Raw genomic sequence first — 25,583 nt, forward strand, 5'->3', positions numbered from 1 at the left:
CCCACACACATTCACAGCCCGGTGCGCTCGGTGCCAGCTCCTCACCGGTGTAGGGCGAGGATGGTCATTCAGCCAGAAAGGAGTAGGCCTGCTCAGCATGCCCGGTCTCCAGTTCGCCTCCATAGCCCGGTACGTCCTGTTCCTGCTCCCTGCACTCGTCCTGAAGTGCGTGTTACCAGTCTGGCGCCACCTAAGCCAGTTCCACGCATCAGACCTCCAGTGCACATGCCCAGTCCGGAGGGTCCTGTGCCTGCTCCCTGCACAAGTCCTGAGGTGTGTGTGTTACCAGTCTGGCGCCACCTAAGCCAGTTCCACGCATCAGACCTCCAGTGCGCATGCCCAGTTCAGAGTGTCCTGTTCCTGCTCCCTGCATTCGTCCTGAGGTGCGTGTTACCAGTCTGGCGCCACCTAAGCCAGTTCCACACATCCGACCTCCAGTGCGCATGCCCAGTCCGGAGTGTCCTGTTCCTGCTCCCTGCATTTGTCCTGAGGTGGGGGTTACCAGTCTGGCACCACCCATGCCAGTACCACGCATCAGGATTCCAGTTCACATTCCCAGTCCAGAGCTTCCAGCGACAGTTCCCCGTCCAGAGCTTCTGGCGACAGTTCCCCGTCCAGAGCCTCCGGCGACAGTTCCCCGTCCAGAGCCTCCGGCGACAGTTCCCCGTCCAGAGCTTCCGGCGACAGTTCCCCGTCCAGAGCTTCTGGCGACAGTTCCCCGTCCAGAGCTTCCGGCGACAGTTCCCTGTCCAGAGCTTCCGGCGACGTTTTTCAATCCGGAACCTACTGAGACGGCCTACAGTCTGGAACCTACTGAGACGGCCTACAGTCCGGAACCTACTGAGACGGCCTACAGTCCGGAACCTACTGAGACGGCCTACTGTCCGGAACCTACTGAGACGGATCTCAGCCCGGAGCCTCCAGCGACGCTCCTCAGTCCGGAGCCTCCAACGACGCTCCTCAGTCCGGAGCTTCCAGCAACGCCTCCAAGTCCGGAGCCTCCAGCGACGCTCCTCAGTCCGGAGCCTCCAACGACGCTCCTCAGTCCGGAGCTTCCAGCAACGCCTCCCAGTCCGGAGCCTCCAGCGACGCTCCTCAGACCGGAGCCTCCAGCGACGCCCCCTAGTCCGGAGCCTCCAGTGACTCTCCTCAGTCCGGAGCTTCCAGCGACGCCTCCCAGTCCGGAGCCTCCAGCGACGCTCAGACCGGAGCCTCCAGCGACGCCCCCTAGTCTGGAGCCTCCAGCGACTCTCCTCAGTCCGGAGCCTCCAGCAACTCTCCTCAGTCCGGAGCCTCCAGCGACGCCCCCTAGTCCGGAGCCTCCAGCGACACCTCCCAGTCCGGAGCCTCCAGCGACGCCCCCTAGTCCGAAGCCTCCGGCGACGCTCCTCAGTCCGGAGCCTCCGGCAGAGCCTCCCAGTCCGGAGCCTCCGGCGGCGGTCTGCAGCCCAGAGCCTTCGGCGGCGGCCTGAAGCCCGGAGCCTTCGACGGCGGCCTGCAGCCCGGAGCCTGCGGCGGATGCCTGCAGCCCGGAGCCTTCGGCGGCGGCCAGCAGCACAGATCCTCCTGCGGCGGTCTGCAGCACAGAGCTTCCGGTAATGATCTACAGTCCGATTCTTCTAATAATGATCCACAGATTGGTGTTACAGAAGCGGAGGGATCTGCTGGCGGAACGGGGGTTACGCCCGGAGCCGGAGCCACTTCCGTTGCTGTAGGCTCGGAGAGATAGGAAGGTTCTAGGTTTAGCACCAGAGCCACCATAGACTTTTGTCACCCTCCCTACCCTCCCCTTGTGTTTTTGTGGTTGTTTTTTTTTTTGTGTGTGCAGTCGGGGTCTGCACCTTGGGGGGGAGGGTACTGTCACGTCCTGACCCTTGTAAGAGGTAATTTTCTATAGTAGATGGGTCAGGGCATGACAGGGGTTGTTTGGTTGGTTTTGTTGTTTTCTATTTCTATGTTTTGTGTTCTAGGTTTTCTATTTCTATGTTGGGTTTTTTGGGGTTGATCTCCAATTGGAGGCAGTTGGTCCTCGTTGCCTCCGATTGGAGATCATATTTAAGTAGGGGGTTTTTCCTTTTGGGTTTGTGGGTTGTTAATTTTGAGTAGTGTGTTTTCCTCTCTGTGTCACGGTTTGTTGTTTTTTGTATTTCAAGTATTTGGTGTATTGCAACGTTTCACTATAAATAAAAAGATGTGGCTGTCACGTCCTGACCAGTAATAGGGGTTATTTGTTATTGTAGTTTGGTCAGGACGTGGCAGAGGGTATTTGTTTTATGTGGTTCGGGGTGGTGGTTTGTTTAGTAGGGTATTTGATTTATGTATTCCGGGGGTTTTTGGGCACTGTTCTATGTTAGTGTATTGCTATGTTCTGTCTAGTCTTTTGTATTTCTATGTTTTGTTAATTGGGGTTGGACTCTCAATTGGAGGCAGGTGTTTTCTAGTTGCCTCTGATTGAGAGTCCTATATATAGGTGTGTGTTTGTTGAGTACTTGGTGGGAGATTATGCTGTGTATAGCTTTGTGCCTTACAAGCCTGTGATTAGTTGTTGTGTTTTCTTTGTGTACGTGTTTGTTTTGGTTCTCCTTCTTGTACGTTTATAATAAAGAAGATGAGTGCACATTTCCCCGCTGCATTTTGGTCTAAATCCGACGACAACCATTACAGACTCTCCCACCAACCAAGGACCAAGCAGCGGGGTAAGGAGCAACGGGATAATAATGTGGACTATCGGGAAAAGTGGACGTGGGAGGAGATTATGGCCAGAGAGGGTCCATGGAGAAAGTGGAGCGAAGACCGGGAACGCTACAGGGGAACACGACTGGCGTTTAAGCCGGAGAGGCACCCCCAATAAAACATTTAGGGGGTGCACACGGGTAGTTTGGCTGGGCCAGGCAGTAGACCTAAGCCAGCTCCCCGTGCTTTTTATGGGAAGAATTTGGATTGGAGAGCGCCGACGTATGCGGAAGTGCGCACGATCTCGCCCATACGCACGCACAGTCCGGTGCAAGTGATCCCAGCCCCTCGCAAGTGCCGTGCTAGAGTGGGCATCCAGCCTGGTAGGAGGATGCCTGCGCAGCGCATCTGGTCACCGGTGCGCCTCCTAGGTCCAGGCTACCCTACGCCCGCTCTATGCACAGCAACCATCAGGCCCATGCACAGCCCAGTTCGCCCTGTACCAGCACTCCACTCGTACAGGGCTACTAGTTCCAGCCAGGACGGGTTGTGCAGGAGGTGCGATCGAGACCGCCAGTGCGCCTCCACGGCCCGATACTTCCAGTACCAGCACCACGCATCAGGCTTCCAGTGCGTCAGCCGAGTCCAACTCAGCCCGTTCCTGCTCCCCGCACTAGCCCTGAAGTGCGTGTCCCCAAACTGGCACATCCAGTACCAGTAACACGCATCAGGCTTCCAGTGCGTCAGTCCAGTCTCGAGCTTCTGCTAACAGTGTCCAGTCCAGAGTATCCGGCAACAGTGTCCAGTCCAGAGTATCCGGCGACAGTGTCCAGTCCAGAGTGTCCGGCGACAGTGCTTCGTCCAGAGTGTCCGGAGACAGTGCCCCGTCCAGAGTATCCGACGACAGTGCCCGTCCAGAATATTCGGCAACAGTGCCCCGTCCAGAGTATCCGACAACAGTACCCCGTCCAGAGTATCCGGTACGAGTGTCTAGCCCGGAACCGAGTGAGATGCCCTACAGTTCGGAACCAAGGGAGACGGCCCACTGTTCTGAGCCGAGTGAGACGGCCCACAGTTCGGAGAGGAGTGAATGGGTCTACAGTCCGGAACCGAACAAGACGGCCTACAGTCCGGAACCGAGTGAGTCTGCCTGCAGTCCGGAACCGAGTGAGTCTGCCTACTGTCCGGAACCGAGTGAGTCTGCCTGCGGTCCGGAACCGAGTGAGTCTGCCTGCGGTCCGGAACCGAGTGAGTCTGCCTGCAGTCCAGAACCGAGTGAGTCTGCCTGCAGTCCGGAGCCGAGTGAGTCTGCCTATAACTCTGAACTGTGTGAGTCTGCCGATAAATCAGAACTGTGTGAGTCTGCCTACAGCTCGGAACCGAATGGGTCTGCCTACAGTCCGGAACCAAGTGAGTCTGACTACGGTCCGGAACCAAGCGAGTCTGCCTACAGTCTGGATCTTCCAGAGTTGGTCCACAGTCCGGAGCCCCCAGAGACGCTCTACAGCCCTGAACATTGTGCAGGGGTGGACTGGTCAGGGGGTGGCTGTAGACCAGAACCTGAGCCACCTCCAGTATAGGTGGGTTGGGGAGGGGGGGTGTAGCACAGGTGCCGTCGTTGACGGCAGCCACCCTCCCTTCCCTCCCTTTAGTTTAGGGGATTTATGTTTGTTTTGGGGTAATTTTGTTTTTTTGGGTGAGGTGCATCCGGGGTCTGCACCTTTGGGGGGGGTACTGTCACGTCCTGACCAGTAATAGGGGTTATTTGTTATTGTAGTTTGGTCAGGACGTGGCAGAGGGTATTTGTTTTATGTGGTTCGGGGTGGTGGTTTGTTTAGTAGGGTATTTGATTTATGTATTCCGGGGGGTTTTGGGCACTGTTCTATGTTAGTGTATTGCTATGTTCTGTCTAGTCTTTTGTATTTCTATGTTTTGTTAATTGGGGTTGGACTCTCAATTGGAGGCAGGTGTTTTCTAGTTGCCTCTGATTGAGAGTCCTATATATAGGTGTGTGTTTGTTGAGTACTTGGTGGGAGATTATGCTGTGTATAGCTTTGTGCCTTACCAGCCTGTGATTAGTCGTTGTGTTTCCTTTGTGTACGTGTTTGTTTTGGTTCTCCTCCTTGTCCGTTTATAATAAAGAAGATGAGTGCACATTTCCCCGCTGCATTTTGGTCTAAATCCGACGACAACCGTTACAGTGGCACTACAACCATGCTGCGCATTGGTCCGATAATTTCTACAATCGTGACACAGGCTATGCATGGAAACCAGGAGATGCTAAATATGTTTGTGTTAATTAACGGTCAATGACCGTGAGACCGGCAGTTATTTGCTTGACAATCACTGGCTGACAAAATGTCATGACCGCCACAGCCCTAGGTACACCATTCCATTCCTCTGCACCAGTGTTAAGGAAAGAGCTTTTTCCAGCCAGGCTCCTATTGCGCACGGGTCTGATATTGGCAACACTGGCTCTGGTGTGATGGCTATGAGAGTCTCTAATGAAATTAAATAACCAGACAGGTAACTGGAGGCAAGGTCATGTATAACTTTAAAAACCATCAACAGTTTGATCTGCACTACCCGTGATCAACTGGAAGCCAGTTCAGTGATTTGGACAAATGTGCATCCTAGGGCTGAGCTTGAGTATAATTGTCATTAGTTTGTTTTGGGCCGTTTGAAGTTTGTACTTCAAATTTTTGGTTTTACCCCTGAACCATGAGATGCAAGCATAGTCATTGCAGCACTGCATCAAAATGTTTCCAGGGTCCTCATAGTCTCTGTATCCATGAACTTGGTTACCCTTGCCAGGAACTTTGTCCTGGAGTGAACCTTCCCAATGACATTCAGAGCCATTAGCTGACCTGTCATGTGTTGGTCCAGTTCACATCCCAAGTATGTAACAGAGTGTTTTTCCTTCACTGCCACACTACTACACTTGACTGAAGTTGTAAGAGTTTCTCACTTTGTGTTTGGAACCAAACAGGATAGATTCTGTCTTGCCTAAATGCAGAGACAGTTTGTTATCGGTTAACCACTTACTGACTTTAGTCAGTTCACTGCTTAGGGTCTTTTTCATTTATATGTTTTTATTTAACTAGGAAAGTCAGTTAAGAACAAATTCTTATTTGCAATGACGGCATACCCCGGCCAAACCCTCCCCTAGCTGAGCCAATTGTGGGCCGCCCTATGGGACTCCCGATCACGGCTGGTTGTGATACAGCCCTGGATCGAACCCAGGTCTGTAATGACGCCTCTAGCACTGCAATGCAGTGCCTTAGACCACTGCATCACTAAGGATCCCTTTTCAATGGTCTCCTTATTCTTATATGATACCAAGAGGGCAGAATCATTCACATACTGGAACAGAGGGCATGAACAGGCAGAATCCATGTAATTTATGTAGAGAAAAAAAAGCAAAGACACCAAAATGCTCCCCTGGGGAGTTTCCCACCCAAATCCATCCATTGGACCCTATCAGTTAGGTATGACGTCACCCATAATAAGGAGTTGGTGCAAAAACCAATTGCTTTCAGTTAGTAGGCCTACAATAAAATATATATGGTTCACAGTATCAAATTATTTTTGTAGGTCAAGCATGACCATACCACAGAAGTTGCCCTTGTCAATTTCTTGCTTGATAAATCTGTCAAGTATAGTTAGCAAGTTTCAGTAGGATAGGATTGTCTAAAACCAGACTGAATGTACTTTAAGATCATGATATATGATAATATCAATATATCAATTATCATAAATAAAAACTTATTTTAATAAAACAAATTACATCATCAAGACTACATTTTTTACACATATTTAGACCCATTTACAAACTGGTCTATTTAAATCCTCTCAGGCTATCCCAACCAAAACCTAGGCTGCACAGAGGGAAACTAACATAACAGAAAAAGTAGAATTCTTGCTGGATGCAACAGTGTAATGTGTGTAACTATATCGATTATAATTTAAATATTATACACCTGAATGCCACTTACCGGTTTTGATTGAATATGGTCCGTCATTTTTGTTCAAAGTGAAGTTTGCCATAACAAGCACTTGTTTACATAGATTTCACTATTTAAATGCATGCAATTGTCACTGATACACGTAAATAAACTCAAACTAAAAGAAAACTATCTCGAAGAGGAAAACGGAACTTCTAAACTGTACCCTCCAGTACCCCGTAGGAATATGGTAAAGTCTAAAAGAGATCCTTGGGACGTCCCAAACATTCCAGTTAGCACTAACGGAAAATAGCAGGCTACGATTCGTCAGCTCCCCAAATCAGAAGAAGCCTTTGTGCTTTGCAAATCAGTCTGGATTAGCGTCACGACGGCAACATTAGTGTCCCTGCAGCAGCATTAAGACTTCTGGATTTCCGATTTTTGCCTTCAAAATAAAAGTCTGCGACAAAACGATATTATACGAAAATGCTGTTACAAAATTATAACTACATCGGGGGGAAATCTAAACTAAAGATAATTACTACTTTATGTAAGATAAATAATATTTGAAGTGGAGTACATTAAGAAATGTTTGGATCCGAAGTAAATGAAAGTAAAGAGCATAATATTCGACAGGCTCTACTGATCTAGCACTAGAGTCTAACCCAGCAACACATTCTACTCCACCCATTCCATTCACTGCGATGCAACACACTATAGGCCTATAAATTACATATTGGCTTACATATTGGCTTTGAGAGAAAAAAATATAAAAGTAACAAGTAAAAGTGGGGTAGGAATTACTCAGTAGGATCTGTAGAAGTAAGTGGTAAGTAAGCCTGGTTTAGTGGTAAGCCTGAACCCTCCAATATTTGCCTCATCTGTCAAAACACACTTCAGTATATCCTCACTTATTTCGATGTCATGCTCTCCAGTTACATGCTGCTCATCTGATTCAGTTTTTATCTGATAAACCTCTACCACAACTTTCTTTCTCTAAGTGGTTGTTGGGTCATTCCACGAAATGAGTTCCTTTTGATATTTTAAGTAGAAATTGTGCACCAATATTGAATTTTAAAGTCTTGTTAAATTAAATGAAGTGCCGTTTAATATAGTCCAGATGGAGAATTCAAAAAATCTGATTTTGTATACGAAAAAAGGCATGCTAAAGTGCCAATATTCAGCATTTTGACATGTCCTTCCGCCAACCCTGTGTCACTTCTAGGAAGATTTTAACCCACCTAATCCCCAAAATGTCTAAGTTTCACCATCATTATAAAACCCTAGTTATTTTGTTGCTTGACAAAGTAATTCCTGAAGATAATTATTTATTTCATGTGATTAATGATTCATTTACGTCTGACCCTCATTTTAAGGTCAAGCCTGTTGTGAACTGAACTCTCGTATTAATATGGTGAAACTATTCCTTTTTTAAATATTTATTTCAATACAAGCATTGAAGATCTACTAGTCAAATCACAGAGTAAAATCAGGTGATCTAGTTATACTCTTTTTGCCCATTTTCTGGTGTTTTGTGGTGGAAAACTGAGCGGGTCGAGCATAACATGTCAACTCTGTTACCCGTAGATAGACAGGATAGACATTTTTCAACAATAAAGATGTTTTAGTGAAGCTTGCTTTCAATAACCACTTCCTGTTGCACACAACAAGCTTCCATTCCCCCTGTCTCAATGGGATTTATGGGTGATATAAGAACAAATCGTCAACCCTGTTACTTTATTTGGCACTTGGAACATATTATTATTTACAATGACGACCTATCCAATACATCAATAAGCACCATAAACAACAACTACACAATACATATCTATATATCAATTACACAATACTTGAAAAGCAAACACAAAACACAAAGAGCAAAACACAATCATAAGAAACAAATACATACTTCAGTAAAAAGGCCCTCTAACATGCACCTAAAGTAAAGTGTTTTGAGTAAATCTGCTATTTGTTTTTTTGCGCAAGCCCTGGAGGCACCAAATCCACCAGCTTTAAAGACTTTTGGAGCTCATTCCACATGAAAAGCACAAAAAAATGTAAAGCTGATTTACTGGTAACACTTTACATTAAGTTGCTCCTATTACTGTGTAACTAGCACAGTAATAACTGTGTTAACATAATAGTTACATATGTTTTACTATGTAATTCAGTGGACCATCCCCCTCAGTGAAATGTCATGAAAAAAAAATTGTGAAACACTTCAAACGTTATCCTTTTTAGATAAAACTATACTAAATATATTCATATGTCACCAAATAATTGATTAAAACACACTGTTTGCAATGAAGGTCTATAGTAACTTCACTCTCTGGGGTAGCACCATTGTGTACCCGGAGGACAGCTAGCTTCTGTCCTCCTCTGGGTACATTGACTTCAATACAAAACCTAGGAGGCTCGTAGGCCTCACCCCCTTCCATAGACCTACACGGTAATTATGACCACCTCCGGGGGACGACCTCCAACCAATCAAAGCTTTTTCAGTATGAACTGACATGTTGTCCACCCAATCATAGCATTAGGATCGGAGAATATACCTAGTGTGTTGTATTGGGGTTGTCTGCAGAGCATTGTGGGGGGGTTCTATGTTGAAGAACCCCTTTTATTCTCTGGGGTACACGGAAAAGGTGCGAATTAAAACCAAGGGTCGACCTCTACCTAAGATCAGTTTCATGAAGAAGGATGAAAAGGTGAGGGTGTTCAATACCAATTTGTTTCAAAAGTTTAGCTGGTTAAGAGGGAGCGTTTAATCAAGCCGCCTGTATTGCTGTCCTTGCCTGCTTTTTGAAAGTGACCTGAAGAACATTGATCGTTCAGCTAAACGGCAAAACAAAAGCAGGGAGCATATAAATGCCCACATCAGATTCAAGCTTCTGAGAAAAAGCCACATCAATCATGACGAAGGTCTGCGAATTCAAACTGCGCAACACAACGAGAAAGTAAGAAGAAACAGAGATGTTCTCAAGCGACTAATCAACACCACTGCGTTTTGGGGCATGCAATAATTGGCTTTTAGAAGACACAAAAAGAGGGAAAGTTCCTCTAACAAGTGGAATTACAAGGAGCTTGCGGAGGTAATTGCACGTTACGATGCTTTACTAGCTCAACATATGGAACTTTTTTCTCTCTTTTCTGGGATGTCAAAATCAATTCAGAATGATTTGATAGCTTCCATCGCATCATCCATTAAAAGTTAGATTAAAGTGAGAGGTAGATGCAGCGCATTTTTTCACATGCGCTCAAGTAGGATTTCCACTTTCCTCCGGTATTTATTTAGCAAAGATGATAACAAGTAATCAGTCCGGACAGACACAAGCAAAAACTCATTACAAACAGTACCAGTCAAAAGTTTGGACACACCTACTCATTCAAAGATTTTTCTTTATTTTGACAATTTTCTACATTGTAGAATAATAGTGAAGACATAAAAACTATGAAATAACACATATGGGATCATGTAGTAACCAAAAAAGTGTTAAACAAATCAAAACATATGTTAGATTTTAGATTCTTCAAAGTAGCCAACCAGTTTCATGTGGAAGTCACCTGGAATGCATTTCAATTAACAGATGTGCCTTGATAAAAGTTAATTTGTGGAATTTCTTTCCTTCTTAATGTGTTTGAGTCAATCAGCAGTGTTGACAAGGTAAGGATGGTATACAGAAGTTAGCCCTATTTGGTAAAAGAACAAGTCCATATTATGGTAAGAACAGCTCAAATAAGCAAAGAGAAACGACAGTCCATCATTACTTTCAAGACATGAAGGTCAGTCAATCTGGAAAATATCAATAACTTTTGAATGTTTCAATCGCAAAAAACATCAAGCGCTATGATGAAATAAATGCTTCACAGAATTCAAGTAAGAGACATATCTCAACCACTATTCAGAGGAGACTATGTGAATCAAGCCTATGTGAATCAAGTTGAATTTCTGCAAAGAAACCACTACTAAAGGACACCAATAATAAGAAGAGGCTTTCTTGGGCCAAGAAACACGAGCAATGGACATTAGACCAGTGGAAATCTGTCCTTTTCAACCGCCGTGTCTTTGTGAGACGCAGAGTAGATGAAAGGATGATCTCCGCATGTGTGGATCCCACTGTGAAGTATGGAGGTGTGATGGTGTGGGGGCACTTTGCTGGTGACACTTGTCAGGGATTTATTTAGAATTCAAGGCACACTCAACAAGCATGGCTACCACAGCATTCTGCAGTGATACCCATCCCATCTGGTTTGCGCTTAGTGGGACTATCATTTGTTTTTCAACAGGACAATGACCAAACACACCTCCAGGCTGTGTAAGGGCTATTTGATAAATAAGGCAAGTGATGGAGTGCTGCATCAAATGACCTGGTCTCCACAATCAACCAACCTCAACCCAATTGAGATGGTTTGGGATGAGTTGGACCGCAGAGTGAAGGAAAAGCAGCCGACAAGTGCTCAGCATATGTGGGAACTCCTTCAAGTTTTCCTGGTTAGGTTAACAGATAAGGAAAAATTGCCCCACCGCTCTGGGACCTATGATGGCACCAGTCTGCTTGCAGTTGTCAGTTATCGTCAGGTATGTGGATGATCAGGGCTTTATTCAGGAACGTTTCTTGGGCTACTTTGATGTGTCAAGTCGGTGAGATGCGTAGTCTGTGTTTAACTTCATGGACAAACTTATTGTTCAAACCTATGATGGCGCAGCTGTAATGGAAGGTATCTGCTATTTGTATTTCCAGCTAAGTCCCATCCTGTTCCCTGATTTAAGAAGTGATGACCACTCCACTCCACTACCATTGTCAACTCTCTCCTGACATGAACTGAAGCCTTGTCTCATGTGCCCGCTCATCCACTGGCACATTGAAAGTATCCTCTCCAAGCACTTTGAGTTCCCCTAACAATTATCTCTCATTACTGTATGTAGAGTCAATCACATAAACAAACAATCACATTATTACATATCAATGATTTTACTCCTTGCTTGGACTCACTAATTCTTAGCTCTTTTGTCTAACTGTGTAGTGTGTTGTGTTATTGTTTTTTGTCTTCTCAGTCAAATCCTGTCCTGCACTGAAGTCAAGCCTCTGAACACCTCAACTCACGCCTCATGCCCTCATTTAATCACTGCTGTGATCCCTTCCCAAAACGGAGTAAGTATCCCTCTCATTCCCATTCCCCATAATGTTGTACTATAAATGTCTATTAAATGCTTTAGTTTAAAATAATTACTCTTCGACGATTTTTGAAACACACTTTGATGTCTTTGAGCGTTCCGCGCCTATACCGTGGGTCTCCCATCCTCCTGAATTTTTTAAGTCACTGATGTAATTACATGGTAAGAGTTGTTGCGGAATCAGTTATTACACAATTGGAACAAGGAATGTGTAATTACACATTCACTTTCTGAAGGTTATTCCACACATGTAACTACTGATGTTATTACACATTCTCTTGTTCCACTATGTAACTAATGTTTTGTACTTACACTGTCGTGGAAATTCTACACATTGGACACTCAAAGTCAATGAAGTAATTTTAGATAAAAAAATATATTTTATCCCCTTTTCCACCCCAATTTCGTGATATCCATTTGCGATCTTGTCTCATCGTTGCAACTCCCCAACGGGCTCTGGAGAGTCCAAGGTCGAGTCATGCGTCTTCCAAAACATGACCCGCCTAACCTCGCTCCATAACACCCGCTCGCTTAACCCGGAAGCACGAATGTGTCGGAGGAAACACCGCTCAACTGACGACCGAAGTCAGCCTGCAGGCGCCCGGCCCGCCACAAGGAGTTGCTAGAGCGCGATGAGCCAAGTAAAGCCTACCCTGCTAAAACCTCCCCTAACCCGGACGACGGTGGACCAATTGTGCGCCGCCCTATGAGACTCCCGGTCATGGCGGTTTATGACACAGCCTGGGATCGAACCCTGGTCTGTAGTGACACCTCAAGCAACTGTGATGCAGTGCTGCTGCGCCACTCGGGAAGCAACTCGAAGTCAATCTTAAATTAATTATTGTTTATTAACAGTTAACTGGAGAGGTTCCAACCAACTTGATGCACCATAGTACACGTCTGTCAGGAGCTCTTCCGGGGCCGTCCCATTAGATCCCTTATATACTGCTTACAGACACGTTACATAGGAATAGATCATAGGGTTGGTTCCGGCATGTGTCTGGCACCGTCTCTTATCATAACTTAGAACATATGCAGGTGGTAGCCCTTCAGGTGGTAGCTCTAAACGTATTTTCCCAGTCGGAGCTCATTTATTCCGACTTCCCAGTTGTCTTGAACTCACTGAAGTCAAGTTTTCGCAGTTACGAGTTAACAGTTGTTTTGCGCACGGCACATATCAGGCTTCATTGACAGCACGGCCAATGTTGAATGTTTATAATTTTAAACTTGGAAAAGAGCCACTTAATCCCAGATTTGGGACCACACAGCCACTCCACTGAATAGCAGGCTAGTGATTAGCCACTGTCACTGATTCCTTCCAAACCACTCATTGTTGAATTTGCGATTTCCAACTTGTTGTGTAATGTTTATGTCCGATGAGCACCGATATGTTTTATCAATCATTTCTCTTCATTATTTCTATTCATATGACAAGGATTAGAAAGGATTTGTCAGTAGATTGTCGACTTGATTCATGATGATGACTGCTAGCTAAGATTTTGAAAGTATGTCCAATCAAAGCTACTGTACATATAACGTGATTTGACATCATTTTATCTGTGGCAATGACCTTGAGCATTCTTGGATGGGCACTTCTAATGTAACTCTATGGCAGCACCCAAGGGGCATCGATTTTCTAGCTCTATCCTTAGACTTGGCGGTGACGTAGTGCCACCATGAGTGACGGAACACTGAGCCAATCACGGTGCTATGCTCTGTATTTTCTGCTGGCTTGCCTCACCACCACAGAAAGCACTGAGCTAGGCTGAAACACATGCATTTTGGAGCTGCCTTACTCAAGAAAACAAAAAAAGAGACCATGTTGGTATGCAGCTTTATTAACTCAATTATATATATTTTTTTACATTGTTTGCAAACTGATATGTGTCACACATTAATGGCAAAATAACATGCAAAACAGGCAAGCCTGTTTTCTTTGCTAAAAATGTGGGTCTCTAAACCCCATCTACTCTGAATAACGGGTCACCACTGATCAAGTGTAATTTAAGAACAATGTAGTTACATATGATATACTTGTAATTATCATGAACCTACCCAGGAGCAAGCAACTTAATGTAAAGTTAAACCCAGTATGGTATAACCTTTAGAATTACTATGTAGTTACAATGTAGCAACCTTTGCAGACAATAGGCTTTCCCAGAGACATAGGGAGACAGGAGAACATTAGGTTTAACCCTTTTAGTTACATTGTACTTACTTTTCAGTTTAAGTTTTCTTTAATGGACAAAGATATATATTCACACCTTTCAATTTCAGACTCAAAGCAATAACTATTTGAATTAGTCAAACATACTAACACAAGGTGGTGGTAAACATAGGTAACTAGCATTTCCCCATCATTCACTAAGCTAGCTAGCTAGCCAGCTAAGCACTGGCACAATGCCAACAGGTTTCCAACTCAGTCAATAAACGTTACAAAATCATCATAAAACAAATTAAACTTTTAGTTAACAATGTTATTTCACAATTTTGAGACTTAACCTGTTACATCTAGGGGGCAGTATTTTCACGGCTGGATAAAAAACGTACCCGATTTAATCTGATTATTAGTCCTGCCCAGAAACTGGAATATGCATATAATTATTAGCTTTGGAGAGAAAACACTCCAAAGTTTCTGAAACTGTTTGAATGGTGTCTGTGAGTATAACAGAACTCCTATGGCAGGCAAAAACCTGAGATGCTTCTGTTCAGGAAGTACCCTGTCTGAACATTTCTTGCCCTTCTTGATTCTCTCTATCGTTTACAAAGGATCTCTGCTCTTACGTGACACTTGTCACGTCAACAATGGAGTCTCACAGCCCGGGAAAAACAGGAATGATGTCATTCAAAGCCCTGGCTGAAGCACACGAGAGCAAAAGCTGAGTGGTCAGTCAATGGACTAAGCCTTAGGCGCGTGACACGCCCCGCCCCCGGCTTTTGGTTTTTTCCTCAGTTTACAGACAGGCAGATTCCCGGTCGGAATATTATCGCTTCTCTACGAGATAAATTGCATAAATATTGGTTTTAAACAGCGGTTGACATGCTTCGAAGTACGGTAATGGAATATTTCGAAATTTTTTGTCATATTTTGCGTCATGCTCGTGGCCGAGATTTAGCGTTGGGATAGTGTCTAGAACGCACGAACAAAACGTCGCTGTTTGGATATAACGATGGATTATTTGGGACCAAACCTACATTTGTTATTGAAGTAGAAGTCCTGGCAGTGTATTCTGATGAAGAACAAGCAAGGTAAGAACATTTTTCTTATAGGAAATGTGATTTTGGTGAAGGCTACACTGGGTGGGTGTCTAAATAGCTAGCCCTGTAACGCCGGGCTATGTACTTACATTATTGCAAAATGTGCTTCATCCGAAAAGCTATTTTAAAATCGGACATATCGAGTGCATAGAGGAGTTCTGTATCTATAATTCTTAAAATAATTGTTATGCTTTTTGTGAACGTTTATCGTGAGTAATTTAGTAAAATCACCGGAAGTGTTCGGTGGGAATGCTAGTTCTGAACGTCACATGCTAATGTAAAAAGCTGGTTTTTGATATAAATATGAACTTGATTGAACAGACATGCATGTATTGTATAACACAATGTCCTAGGTGTGTCATCTGATGAAGATCATCAAAGGTTAGTGCTGCATTTAGATATGGTTTGGGTTTATGTGACATGATATGCTAGCTTGAAAAATGGCTGTGTGATTATTCCTGGCTGGGTACTCTGCTGACATAATCTAATGTTTTGCTTTCGCTGTAAAGCCTTTTTGAAATCGGACAGTTTGGTTAGATAAAGGAGAGTCTTGTCTTTAAATAGCTGTAACATAGTCATATGTTTGAAAAGTGTAAGTTTTCGGATTTAGAGGAGTTTGAATTTCGCGCCCCGCCCATCATTGGATATTGGAGCAGACGTTCCGCTAGCGGAACGTGTAGATGTAAGAAGTTAATTTGCACTTTTGCATATTACAAACCTTTATAAACATGAACAATTAACAGACAGAAATAGGAAGAGGCAAAGTGAGGACAGAGAAGAAGAGGCAAAGTGAGAGGGATAATTGGGCCAGAAATCTGTCTCCTCCAGCCAGTGGAGTTTAAATTATAATTTTTTTTTGTTATAATTTTTTTTTTGTCCAAGCGAGGAGTTCTTGTATGGAGGTCAATAAGTGAGTGTTGAATTTGGTTAAACATTTAAACATTTAATAGCTTATTTCCTACGTGTGGCTTACTTATCAGATATACGTTTGGTAATGCTTAGGTTTTTACGAGTGTACTGATAGTAGGACATGTGACATTTGTATTTTTGTATTTATTATGGATCCCCATTGGTACTCTTCCTGGGGTCCAGCTGTCACAGCTGTCGTGGAAGATAGAATGGGACCAAGGCGCAGCGGGTTGCGTGCTCAACATATTTATTATAACAATGAGAACACCACGAAAAAACAATAAACAAACTAACGACAGGAACAGAGTAGCAGGCTCAACAAAAAGCAGTGCTAACAAATAACTACCCACAAGTGACAAGCAAAACACACACCTACTTATAGGACTCCCAATCAGAGGCAACTAGAAACACCTGCCTCCAATTGAGAGTCCAGCACCCAACCTACACATAGAAAAACTAACCTAGAACATACCCATAGAAATACAAACATAAACCAGTGACCAAAAAACCCCGTAATACATAAATCAACTACCCTCTGACACATCCTGACCAAACTACAATAACAAAATATCCTCTATACTGGTCAGGATGTGACACCAGCAAAATTAGGGCAGTTTAAACAATTTAAAAAAACATTACAATACAATACATTCACAGATTTCAAAACACACCGTGTGCCCTCAGACCCCTACTCCACCACTACCACATATCTACAGTACAAAATCCATGTGTACCGTGGTAGCAGAATTACAAGATTATGTTATAATGTTTATGCACCAAATTGTTGTTTTATGAAATAGAGTAAGGTTCTTAGAACTCTCTCTCTTCCTTTCCGAGTTAACTGAGAGGAGTCTTTTGAAGCTTGGGCTGGCAACTGTTTGAGAGATGGCTTGGTGAGGAAAACCAAACAGCTACATTCCATTCTATGATTAGTGGTGTATGTGAGACATATGTCTCCGGTCTGATTGGACTGGAATTGTGTGTGTGACTCAAGATAGCCTGATGCAATTGTTTGTTCTCATCCTTGCATCTGGGAAATAACACCAGAGGCATATGACCACAGGATATGAACCCAAAGTGGCTTATTGTGCCCCCAATCTATATGGATGGGGTGGAACCAGCCATGATTAAGCATTCTTGGTATCAGCATGATCTGTAAAAGGTAAGCCACTGTTGGGAAGACCAGTCTCATTATTGCATTATTACAATAATTAATCGATTTTGAATAAAGATGATTGTTTGAAGAAATGACAAAGTCTCTCTCACTTGATTACAATATTCCACCACAGTACGTGTGTGTTTAGTGCATATGTTATTGTGTGTGTGTGTGTATGCATGTGTCTGTTTGTGTTGCTTCACAGTCCCTGCTGGTCCATAAGGTGTATTTATATCTGTTTTTTTATTTTACTGCTTGCATCAGTTACTTGATGTAGAATAGAGTTCCATGTAGTCATGGCTATATGTAGTACTGTGCGCTTCTCATAGTCTGTTCTGTTCTGGACTTGGGGACTGTGAAGAGACATCTTGTGGCATCTTTGAGAAAAAACACTTCATATCGGAGTTGTGCCTGTTGTTTACACGTGTATAGTCCTCTCATTCGCTAGAATGGTCCCATCTGATCTTGCCTCCACCTGAATGCCTACTATTTTTTAAGATATTTATTTACATTGTTAGATTGGACAATAGAGTATCTGGTCAATATAATTGAAAGTCTGTGTTGCAGAGGAGAGTGTGAGAGGTCAGTGTGATATCACTTCCTGGTGAACTCTCACTTATACAAATTTGTTTAAGAAAAACTCAGCAAACATTTAGTCAACCTTTTTGTTCACTATTTAGTGACGGACATTGTATGTTTGCACATTCAAAAGAAGAAGTAAAAAGAACCAGGAAGTGACATCACACTGATCTCTCACCTCTCACACTCTGCTGCCAAAATGGAAGCCACATGTGGCAACAACCCACACCTGGGAAGAAGAAGTTGGTGTCACGTGTGCCTATACAGTTTAGAAAGTTTGACAGCAGTTTTACAAGGCGATAATGTGTGACACTTGGCTGGGGCTTGCCGAAGAGGAGTAGACTTGTGACTCTGCAAACAGTTTGTTAAATGTTCTTTGTCTCATCAAAAACATCCCATGTTTGAATGTGAGAGAGGGCTAGACAACACGTTCGTGTTGGAAATGGCAGCAAGTAGTGTGGACGAAAAAGAGGAAATGGAGATTTTGGTGAAGCAACAGCTGTGCTCAGGGGCGGAAATCCCAGGGGGGACGGGGGGGACACGACCCCCCCATCCTGGCAAAATATGATTTGTCCCCCCAATATATCACTGTAAACATAACTATGTAATTTAAATAATATTAATAATACGCAATGAAAGCAATTGTGCTGATTATAGACACTTAATAGCGCGTTTTTAAGTTTCAAAAGTTTGCGACCCGCCACCATTTGCCTCACAATGGTTTGATCCACTGCCAGTTCCTTAGTTGGCAAGGTAACAGAGGGTTCGTATCTACTGTCTGAAAGGCACTCAATGCACGTAACTAACGGGAGGTTCATCCAGTCAATCGCGCCAGGGTTCACACACACACACACTAGCTGAATTTGCAGAGCTAGCGCGCAAATATTAACTATTAAGCTAGCTAGTACCTATTCCATTTATGTGGCGTTGTCAAAGATGGAATCTTTGCCATCGTCAATTTATTCCAAGATCAGCATGCATGTAAGTTAGTGCTTCAAAGTCCCTGTGATAAGGTTAGCGATAAACTGAACAGAACTACACTCTCTTCTACCATTGTTTTAAATATATTTAATGGTCTCGTTGCAAAAGCTAAATTGTCACAAGGGAACTTTTATTTATTTATTTTATTTCACCTTTATTTAACCCGGGTAGCAAAGATTATAGCAAACACCACTGAAACGGAATTTGTGCTCGCTAGCTTTGCAAATTCAGCTATTGTTGGAAGCCAGCCAATATGAAACAAACGATTAAAATTACAAAAGGTTGCAGAATATGTTGTGTAAATGGTGAACTCATACAGCTGTCAACTCTTGTCACTGCCACCCGTTTCACATATGCTAGCTACCTTTTAGATCGAAGCCCATATAGAATGATAGAAGATAAGATGATAGAAGCCCATCCCCTACTGTAAATAACCTACACACTGTGTGTGTGTAGCCAGCCAGCCAACCAGCCAGGTAGAAAAATGTCAGATAAAAGACGGACATCAGAGTATTTTTCAGTACACCAAAACACAAAGTAAGAACACTAGTAGCCAAATATCTCAGACTAGTTGATAAAATGTTCATAAGAAAGAAGTGAAATGCTGATGGAAATGTTTCACAATGATGTCATTAGGCAGAGCAGGCAACAGATGGCACACAGACAGCAGAGTTGGGGACAGATATGCAGGGACAGACTGGCAGAGACAGGGAGTCTCAGGTAAGTTTGTTGAGTCTTTGTTTGGCAACATTATGAAAGGTTCTCAATTTTTTTGACTTGTAAAATAGGAACATAATTGGAAAATGCCATGGATACCCCCACTCTCAACTTAAACTGGTGACTGAACTAAGATTTGTTAAAGGCAATGGTATTGCTGTTGTGATTAGTTGTGTAGTTTTGGGTACCGGTAGATAAGAGTACGGCAAACACCTTATTTCTTTGGTTCCTCAATATACATTTACCATATTACAACGTAGGCTATGTGTTATAGCACTACTTTTGGTGTCCCCCTCAGGAATTGCTCTTGAGAAAATGTCATGTAATTGTCCCCTCCAAAGTTGATATCAGATTTTCGCCCCTGGCTGTGCTGTAATGTGAACAATATGGGTGTCAATTCTGATGATATGGAGCGGGAGGATGTGGGTCAAAGACCTGAATGGTCTGTAGTGGAAAAATATAGGAAGAAGAGAGATCATGATACTGAAAGCAGTGGAGCATCTAGTAAAGGAAGCATAAAGAGGGCCAAGGTAGGACGCAAGAGTAATAATGTGTTGGAGTGGAAAGTCGTGATGGTGTTTGATTAGACCACAGGGCATCATTTACACCTTATCTGACTTTACCAATGCCATAGAGAAAGAGATAGGTGAAGTCAAACTAGCCCGGTTCATTGGAAAAGGTAGATTGCACATTTTGTGGTAGTCAGGCTCAGCAAGGGAAGATTCTGCAAATGGAAAAGCTTAATGGGATTAAAAAGATTAGAAGCCATGTCCCTGGTGCTTACGCTAGGTTGAGGCCAGACATCACTGGGGTCCCAATATCTATGTCCATAGATAATATTAAATAACATGTGAAGGGAGGCAGAGTGATTCAGGTCAAAAGGTTGATCAGTAGGAAAGAGGGTCATAGAAGTGAAAGCTTATCAGTGCTGCTGAGGTTTGTGAAGGTTTTTGCCTGGAAAAGTACAGATAGGATTCCTTAGTTTCAATGTCAGAGAATTTGTCCCATCCCCAATGCGGTGTTAGTGTTTTAAATGCCAAAGAATGGGACGTGTAATTACTCAGTGTAAAGGAAATAAAATATGTGCCAAGTGTGGAGGGTAACATGATTTTGGTGAATGTGGGAGCAATGTGAAGGTTAAAAGTATTATAATTGTGGGGGAGAACATAGTGCAGCATTTGGTGGATCTCAGGTGCAGATAGAGTCTAGAGAGTCTCAGAGATATAGAATCAGTCATAATGTATCATATGTAGAGGCTGTAAGACAGATTGGTGGAACTACAGTGCGGACTGATGGAGCTTCCATGGCTGCTCCTGTGGACATACAGACCACAGGGCATCATTTACACCTTATCTGACTCTACCAATGCCATGGAAGCTCTGACATTGAAACTAAGGAATCCTATCTGTATTTTTCCAGGCAAAAACCTTCACAAACCTCAGCAGCACTGATAAGCTTTCACTTCTTTGACCCTCTTGGACATACTGTCGGGGCTGGTGCTTCTGCTGGTCCTGGCATGATTTCGAGACCTGTTCAGAAATCTTGCGATCATGTATGTGCTGTGTCAAAAGACACTTTGATAGTGAATAAAGTTAACTTCATGGCTTTCATTGGTAAGGTTATGAACACGACTTGGGTTGTGGAAAGCAGAAATGCCAGGTCTAAACTTATAGTGGATATGGCAAAATAGTTATTGACGGTAACAGGGCCTAGCTAGCCATCTAGCTAGCTACATTAGTGAATGATGGGAAAATGCTAGCTAGCTTTGTCATGAGGCTAAGAGAATGGTACAGTTGTAAAGCTAATTTCCTGCAATTATACACATTTTGCTATCATATGCTGTCCGGGGGCCCCCTACCTCCAGCCTACTTTCTGACACAAAATGTGATGATGTGAACTGAACCTATCACCCAAAATAAACGCATTGCGCTTCAATACAGTGGCAGCTTCAATACAGTGGCAGTTTCAATACAGTGGCAGCTGCATTCATATAGACGATGTCGCCATAGTCAGTAACCGTAATGAATGTTGACTGAATTATTTGTTTTCTGCTATTTAACAAAAGACTGGACCTGTTCCTATAGAAGAAGCATATTTTAATTCTTAATTTCTTAACTAATCAACATGCTTTTTGAAAGATATCTGGGCATCTGAATGGACGAAAAGCTATTTAAGTGGGGACACGATCCAAAGTACATAAGCATAAATACATAGATACATTTTTATGTGATTTGGAAAATGATAAATGTTGTTTTACCTGCATTAAATACCAATTTCAATTTAACAAAGGCTTGCTGTCTGGCAATAAAGGCAGATTAAAGCTCTGACAGAGCCTGGTCAGCTGTGGGGGAAATAGCATAGACCACAGTGTCATCTGCATACATTTGAAAGTATTTCTTATATTTTTTGCAGATAAACCAATATTGTTCATGTAAAATACAAAAAAACGAACCAAGAATCGATCCCAGTGGGACATCATTTATTATGTCCAGAAAATGTATCTCCATCAGTAAATGCACCCTGCGTTCTGTCCTTTAACTAATTTTCGAACAACCTACACGCAGCCTGGTCCAGGCCAATAGATTAAAGCCTCTGAATAAGTAATGGGTGATCCACAGTGTCAAAGGCTTTAGACAGGTCAATAAAAAGGGCGGCACAGTGTTTTGTCTTATCCAAACTATTAATAAGAACATAATTTAAAACCAAAGAAGTAGCAGAGATGGTGCTGTGACCTGGTCTGAAACCTGACTAGTGTATAAGATTACAAAGCTAATGGTAGTTTACCAAAGTTACTGGAATCTTCAGTAATTCTGGTAATTAACAGAAAATCTAAGACACTTTATCATCATTTTGGGAATTTATACTTGAATAACCTTTAAAAAATGTATTCATATATAGTATTCATTTTTTATATCTATCTCCATATTGTCCATTAGTTAATAGTAGATAGAACTTATGGTTCAAGAAAAAATGGCCTAATTAATGAAAAAAGCATCTAATCAACAATGGCATTATTTTCAATTAACTCTGTAACTCTATCAACTATTGACTTTTTTTCACCCCTGCCACCAGTTTGATGGCAAAACATTGACAACAAATACAGTGCCTTCAGAAAGTATTCAAACCCCTTGACTTACTCCACATTTTGTTGTGTTACAGCCTGGTTTCATAATGGATTAAGTAAAAATAAACATCTCACCTGTCAAGGGTGTGTACGGGAGGCAAAGTCAGGTGCAGGAGAGCAGAGTGTAGTGAACAGACGCACTTTAATTCCGTTCCAAAAAGGACAGCACATAAAAACAATAATGTGCCAAAAACACGGAACATAGCAAAAGTAAAGCGCCTGTCAATAATCCACATAACAAACAAACAATTACACACAAAGACAATGGAGGGGAACAGAGGACTAAATACATGCAGTAATTATGGAATGAAAACCAGGTGTGTAATGGAACAAGACAAAACCAATGGAATATGATCGCCAAACGATCGATCGTCGAACGCCGCCCGAACAAGGAGAGGAGCCGACTTCGGTGGAAGTCGTGACATCACCCATCTACACACATTACCCCATGATGACAAAGTGAAAACATGGTTTTAGATTTTCTTTCAAAATTATTGAAAATTAAATACAGAAATATCTCATTTACATAAGTATTCACACCCCTGAGTCAATACATGTTAGAATCACCTTTGGCAGCAAATACAGCTGTAAGTCTCTAAGAGCTATGCACACCTTGATTGTCCAATATTTGCACATTATAATTTTTTTTATTCTTCAAGCTCTGTGAAGTTGGTTGTTGATCATTACTGGAAAGCCATTTTCAAGTCTTGCCATAGATTTTCAAGCCGTTTTAAGTCAAAACTGTAACAAGGTCACTCAGGAGCATTCAATGTCGTCTTGGTAAGCAACTCTAGTGTAGATTTGGCCTTGTGTTTTAGGTTATTGTCCTGCTGAAAGGTGAATTTATCTCCCAATGTCTGTTGGAAAGCAAGACTGAACCAGGTTATCTTCTAGAATTTTTTATCCCCAAAATTCACTAGTCCTTGCAGATAACAAGCATACCCATGACATGATGCAGCCACCACCATGCTTAAAAATATGAAGAGCGGTTTTGCTCCAAATATAACACTTTGTAATCAGGACATACATTTGTTTCTTCACCACATTTTTCGCAGTTTTACTTCAGTGCCTTATTGCAAACAGGATGCATGTTTCGGAATATATTTTATTCTGTACATGCTTCCTTCTTTCACTCTGGCATTTAGGTTAGTATTGTGGAGTAACTACAATGTTGTTGATCCATCCTCAGTTTTGTCCTATCACAGCCATTAAACTGTTTTAAAGTCACCATTGGCCTCATGGTGAAATCCCTTAACATGTTCCTACCTCTCTGGCAACTGAGTTAGGAAAGACACCTTTATCTTTGTAGTGACTGTGTGTATTGATACACCATCCAAAGTGTAATTTTAATTTTTCCTTTATTTAACTAGGCAAGTCAGTTAAGAACAAATTATTATTTTCAATGGAACAGTGGGTTAACTGCCTTGTTCAGCGGCAGAACGACAGATTTGTACCTTGTCAGCTTGGGGATTGAAACTTGCTACCTTTCAGTTACTAGTCCAATGCTCTAACCACTAGGCTACGCTGCCGCCACTTCACCATGCTCAAAAGGATATTCAATGTCTGCTTTTTAAAAATTGTATCTACCAATAGGTGCCCTTATTTGCGAAGCATTGGAAAACCTCCTTGGTCTTTGTGGTTGAATCTGTGCTTGAAAGTCACTGCTCAACTGAGGGAACTTACAGATAATTGTATGTGTGGGGTAAAGAGATGAGGTAGTCTTTCAAAAAAAATATGTGAAACACATCTTTTGCACACAGAGTGAGTCCATGCAACTTATTATGTGACATGTTAAACACATTTTTACTCCTGAACCTTCTGAAGGCACTGTACATATTGACAAAATAAAATAAATAAAAGTTGGTCAAAAAAATATAAAGGATAATTCATGCTGAAACCTTCATAAGAAACACCAATGGTATTCACTAACTTGATGGTTTATATTTAGGATAATGTTTTACAGCTTTGTTGTTCTATTTTTTATGTAATTATGTCATATATTTTACATGTGATAAGTCCTCACTGAGGGACAGAGATAATTACAGATTCCTGTGAAAGGGCCACTCTATGTTTTATCATAGATTTCATAAAATCCTTGAGATACCAACATTCTGGTAGTTTACTGGTCAACTTCAAAAGTTTGCAGAATACCCTCCCTTTCCAACCCTACTGGTGTACATTTACAATACATTTTGTAGTTAAATGATCTAAATTAAGTGTTAACCAAGGATTCTAGAATTTTTACTTGGCAAGAGAGTTTGGAAATGGGGTGATAATTATTTAGGTCACACTTGTCACCACCTTTGTGAAGGGGGAGTATATGGACCACGTTCCAGACCCTTGGGATGGTACCAGAAATACTTGTGAGGTTGAAAATATGTAGTAAAGATTCTGTAATCAGAGGAGCAGAAAGCCGCAGAAAGAAACAATCTAGCAGCTTGTGGTAAATTCAATTGATTAGACATGATTTGGAAAGGCACATACCTGTCTATATAAGGTCCAACAGTTGACTTTGCATGTCAGAGCAAAAACCAAGACATGAGGTCAAAGAAATTGTCTATAGAGCTCTGAGACAGGATTGTGTTGAGGCACAGATCTGGGGAAGGGTACCAAAAAAATCAACAGCATTGAGGTCCCCCCAGAACACAGTAGCCTCCATCACTCTTAAATTGAAGAAGTTTGGAACCACTGTCATGACTTTGCCCTGTTGGGTGAGGGTCATAACCTCCCCTGTCCCCCCCCCCCCCCCCCCCCCCACCGGTTTATGACCTACCATAAATACCGAAACTCTCTCTCCACTCTAAAGAATGGACTTTTGGAAAGCCCTTTTGTTACCACAGAGAAAGACTCTACAGTATGGTAACATCAAAGTTGAACAATGAGACAATATTTCTGTAATGGAAGGGTCCGTTGGTACTTTTTTATTTATTTATTTTTTATTTCACCTTTATTTAACCAGGTAGGCAAGTTGAGAACAAGTTCTCATTTACAACTGCGACCTGGCCAAGATAAAGCAAAGCAGTGTGACACAGACAACAACAGAGTTACACATGGAGTAAACAAACA

At 42.6% G+C, this 25,583-nt stretch overlaps 1 protein-coding gene across 2 annotated transcripts in view; it reads right to left on the minus strand.

Moving 5' to 3' along the window:
* The window catches only part of LOC115167636 (protein FAM151B-like), a 46,150-nt gene extending 39,308 nt beyond the window's left edge, over positions 1-6,842 (minus strand). For both annotated transcript variants that reach the window (XM_029722241.1, XM_029722240.1), the window contains exon 1: positions 6,669-6,842. In XM_029722241.1, the coding sequence (XP_029578101.1) occupies positions 6,669-6,695 (27 nt within the window). In that variant the 5' untranslated portion in view covers positions 6,696-6,842. The remainder of the gene's footprint in view (positions 1-6,668) is intronic.
* Between the last annotated feature and the right edge of the window lie 18,741 nt (positions 6,843-25,583).

Source organism: Salmo trutta, chromosome 29, assembly GCF_901001165.1.
Source record: "Salmo trutta chromosome 29, fSalTru1.1, whole genome shotgun sequence".
NCBI classification, from domain to species: Eukaryota; Metazoa; Chordata; class Actinopteri; order Salmoniformes; family Salmonidae; genus Salmo; species Salmo trutta.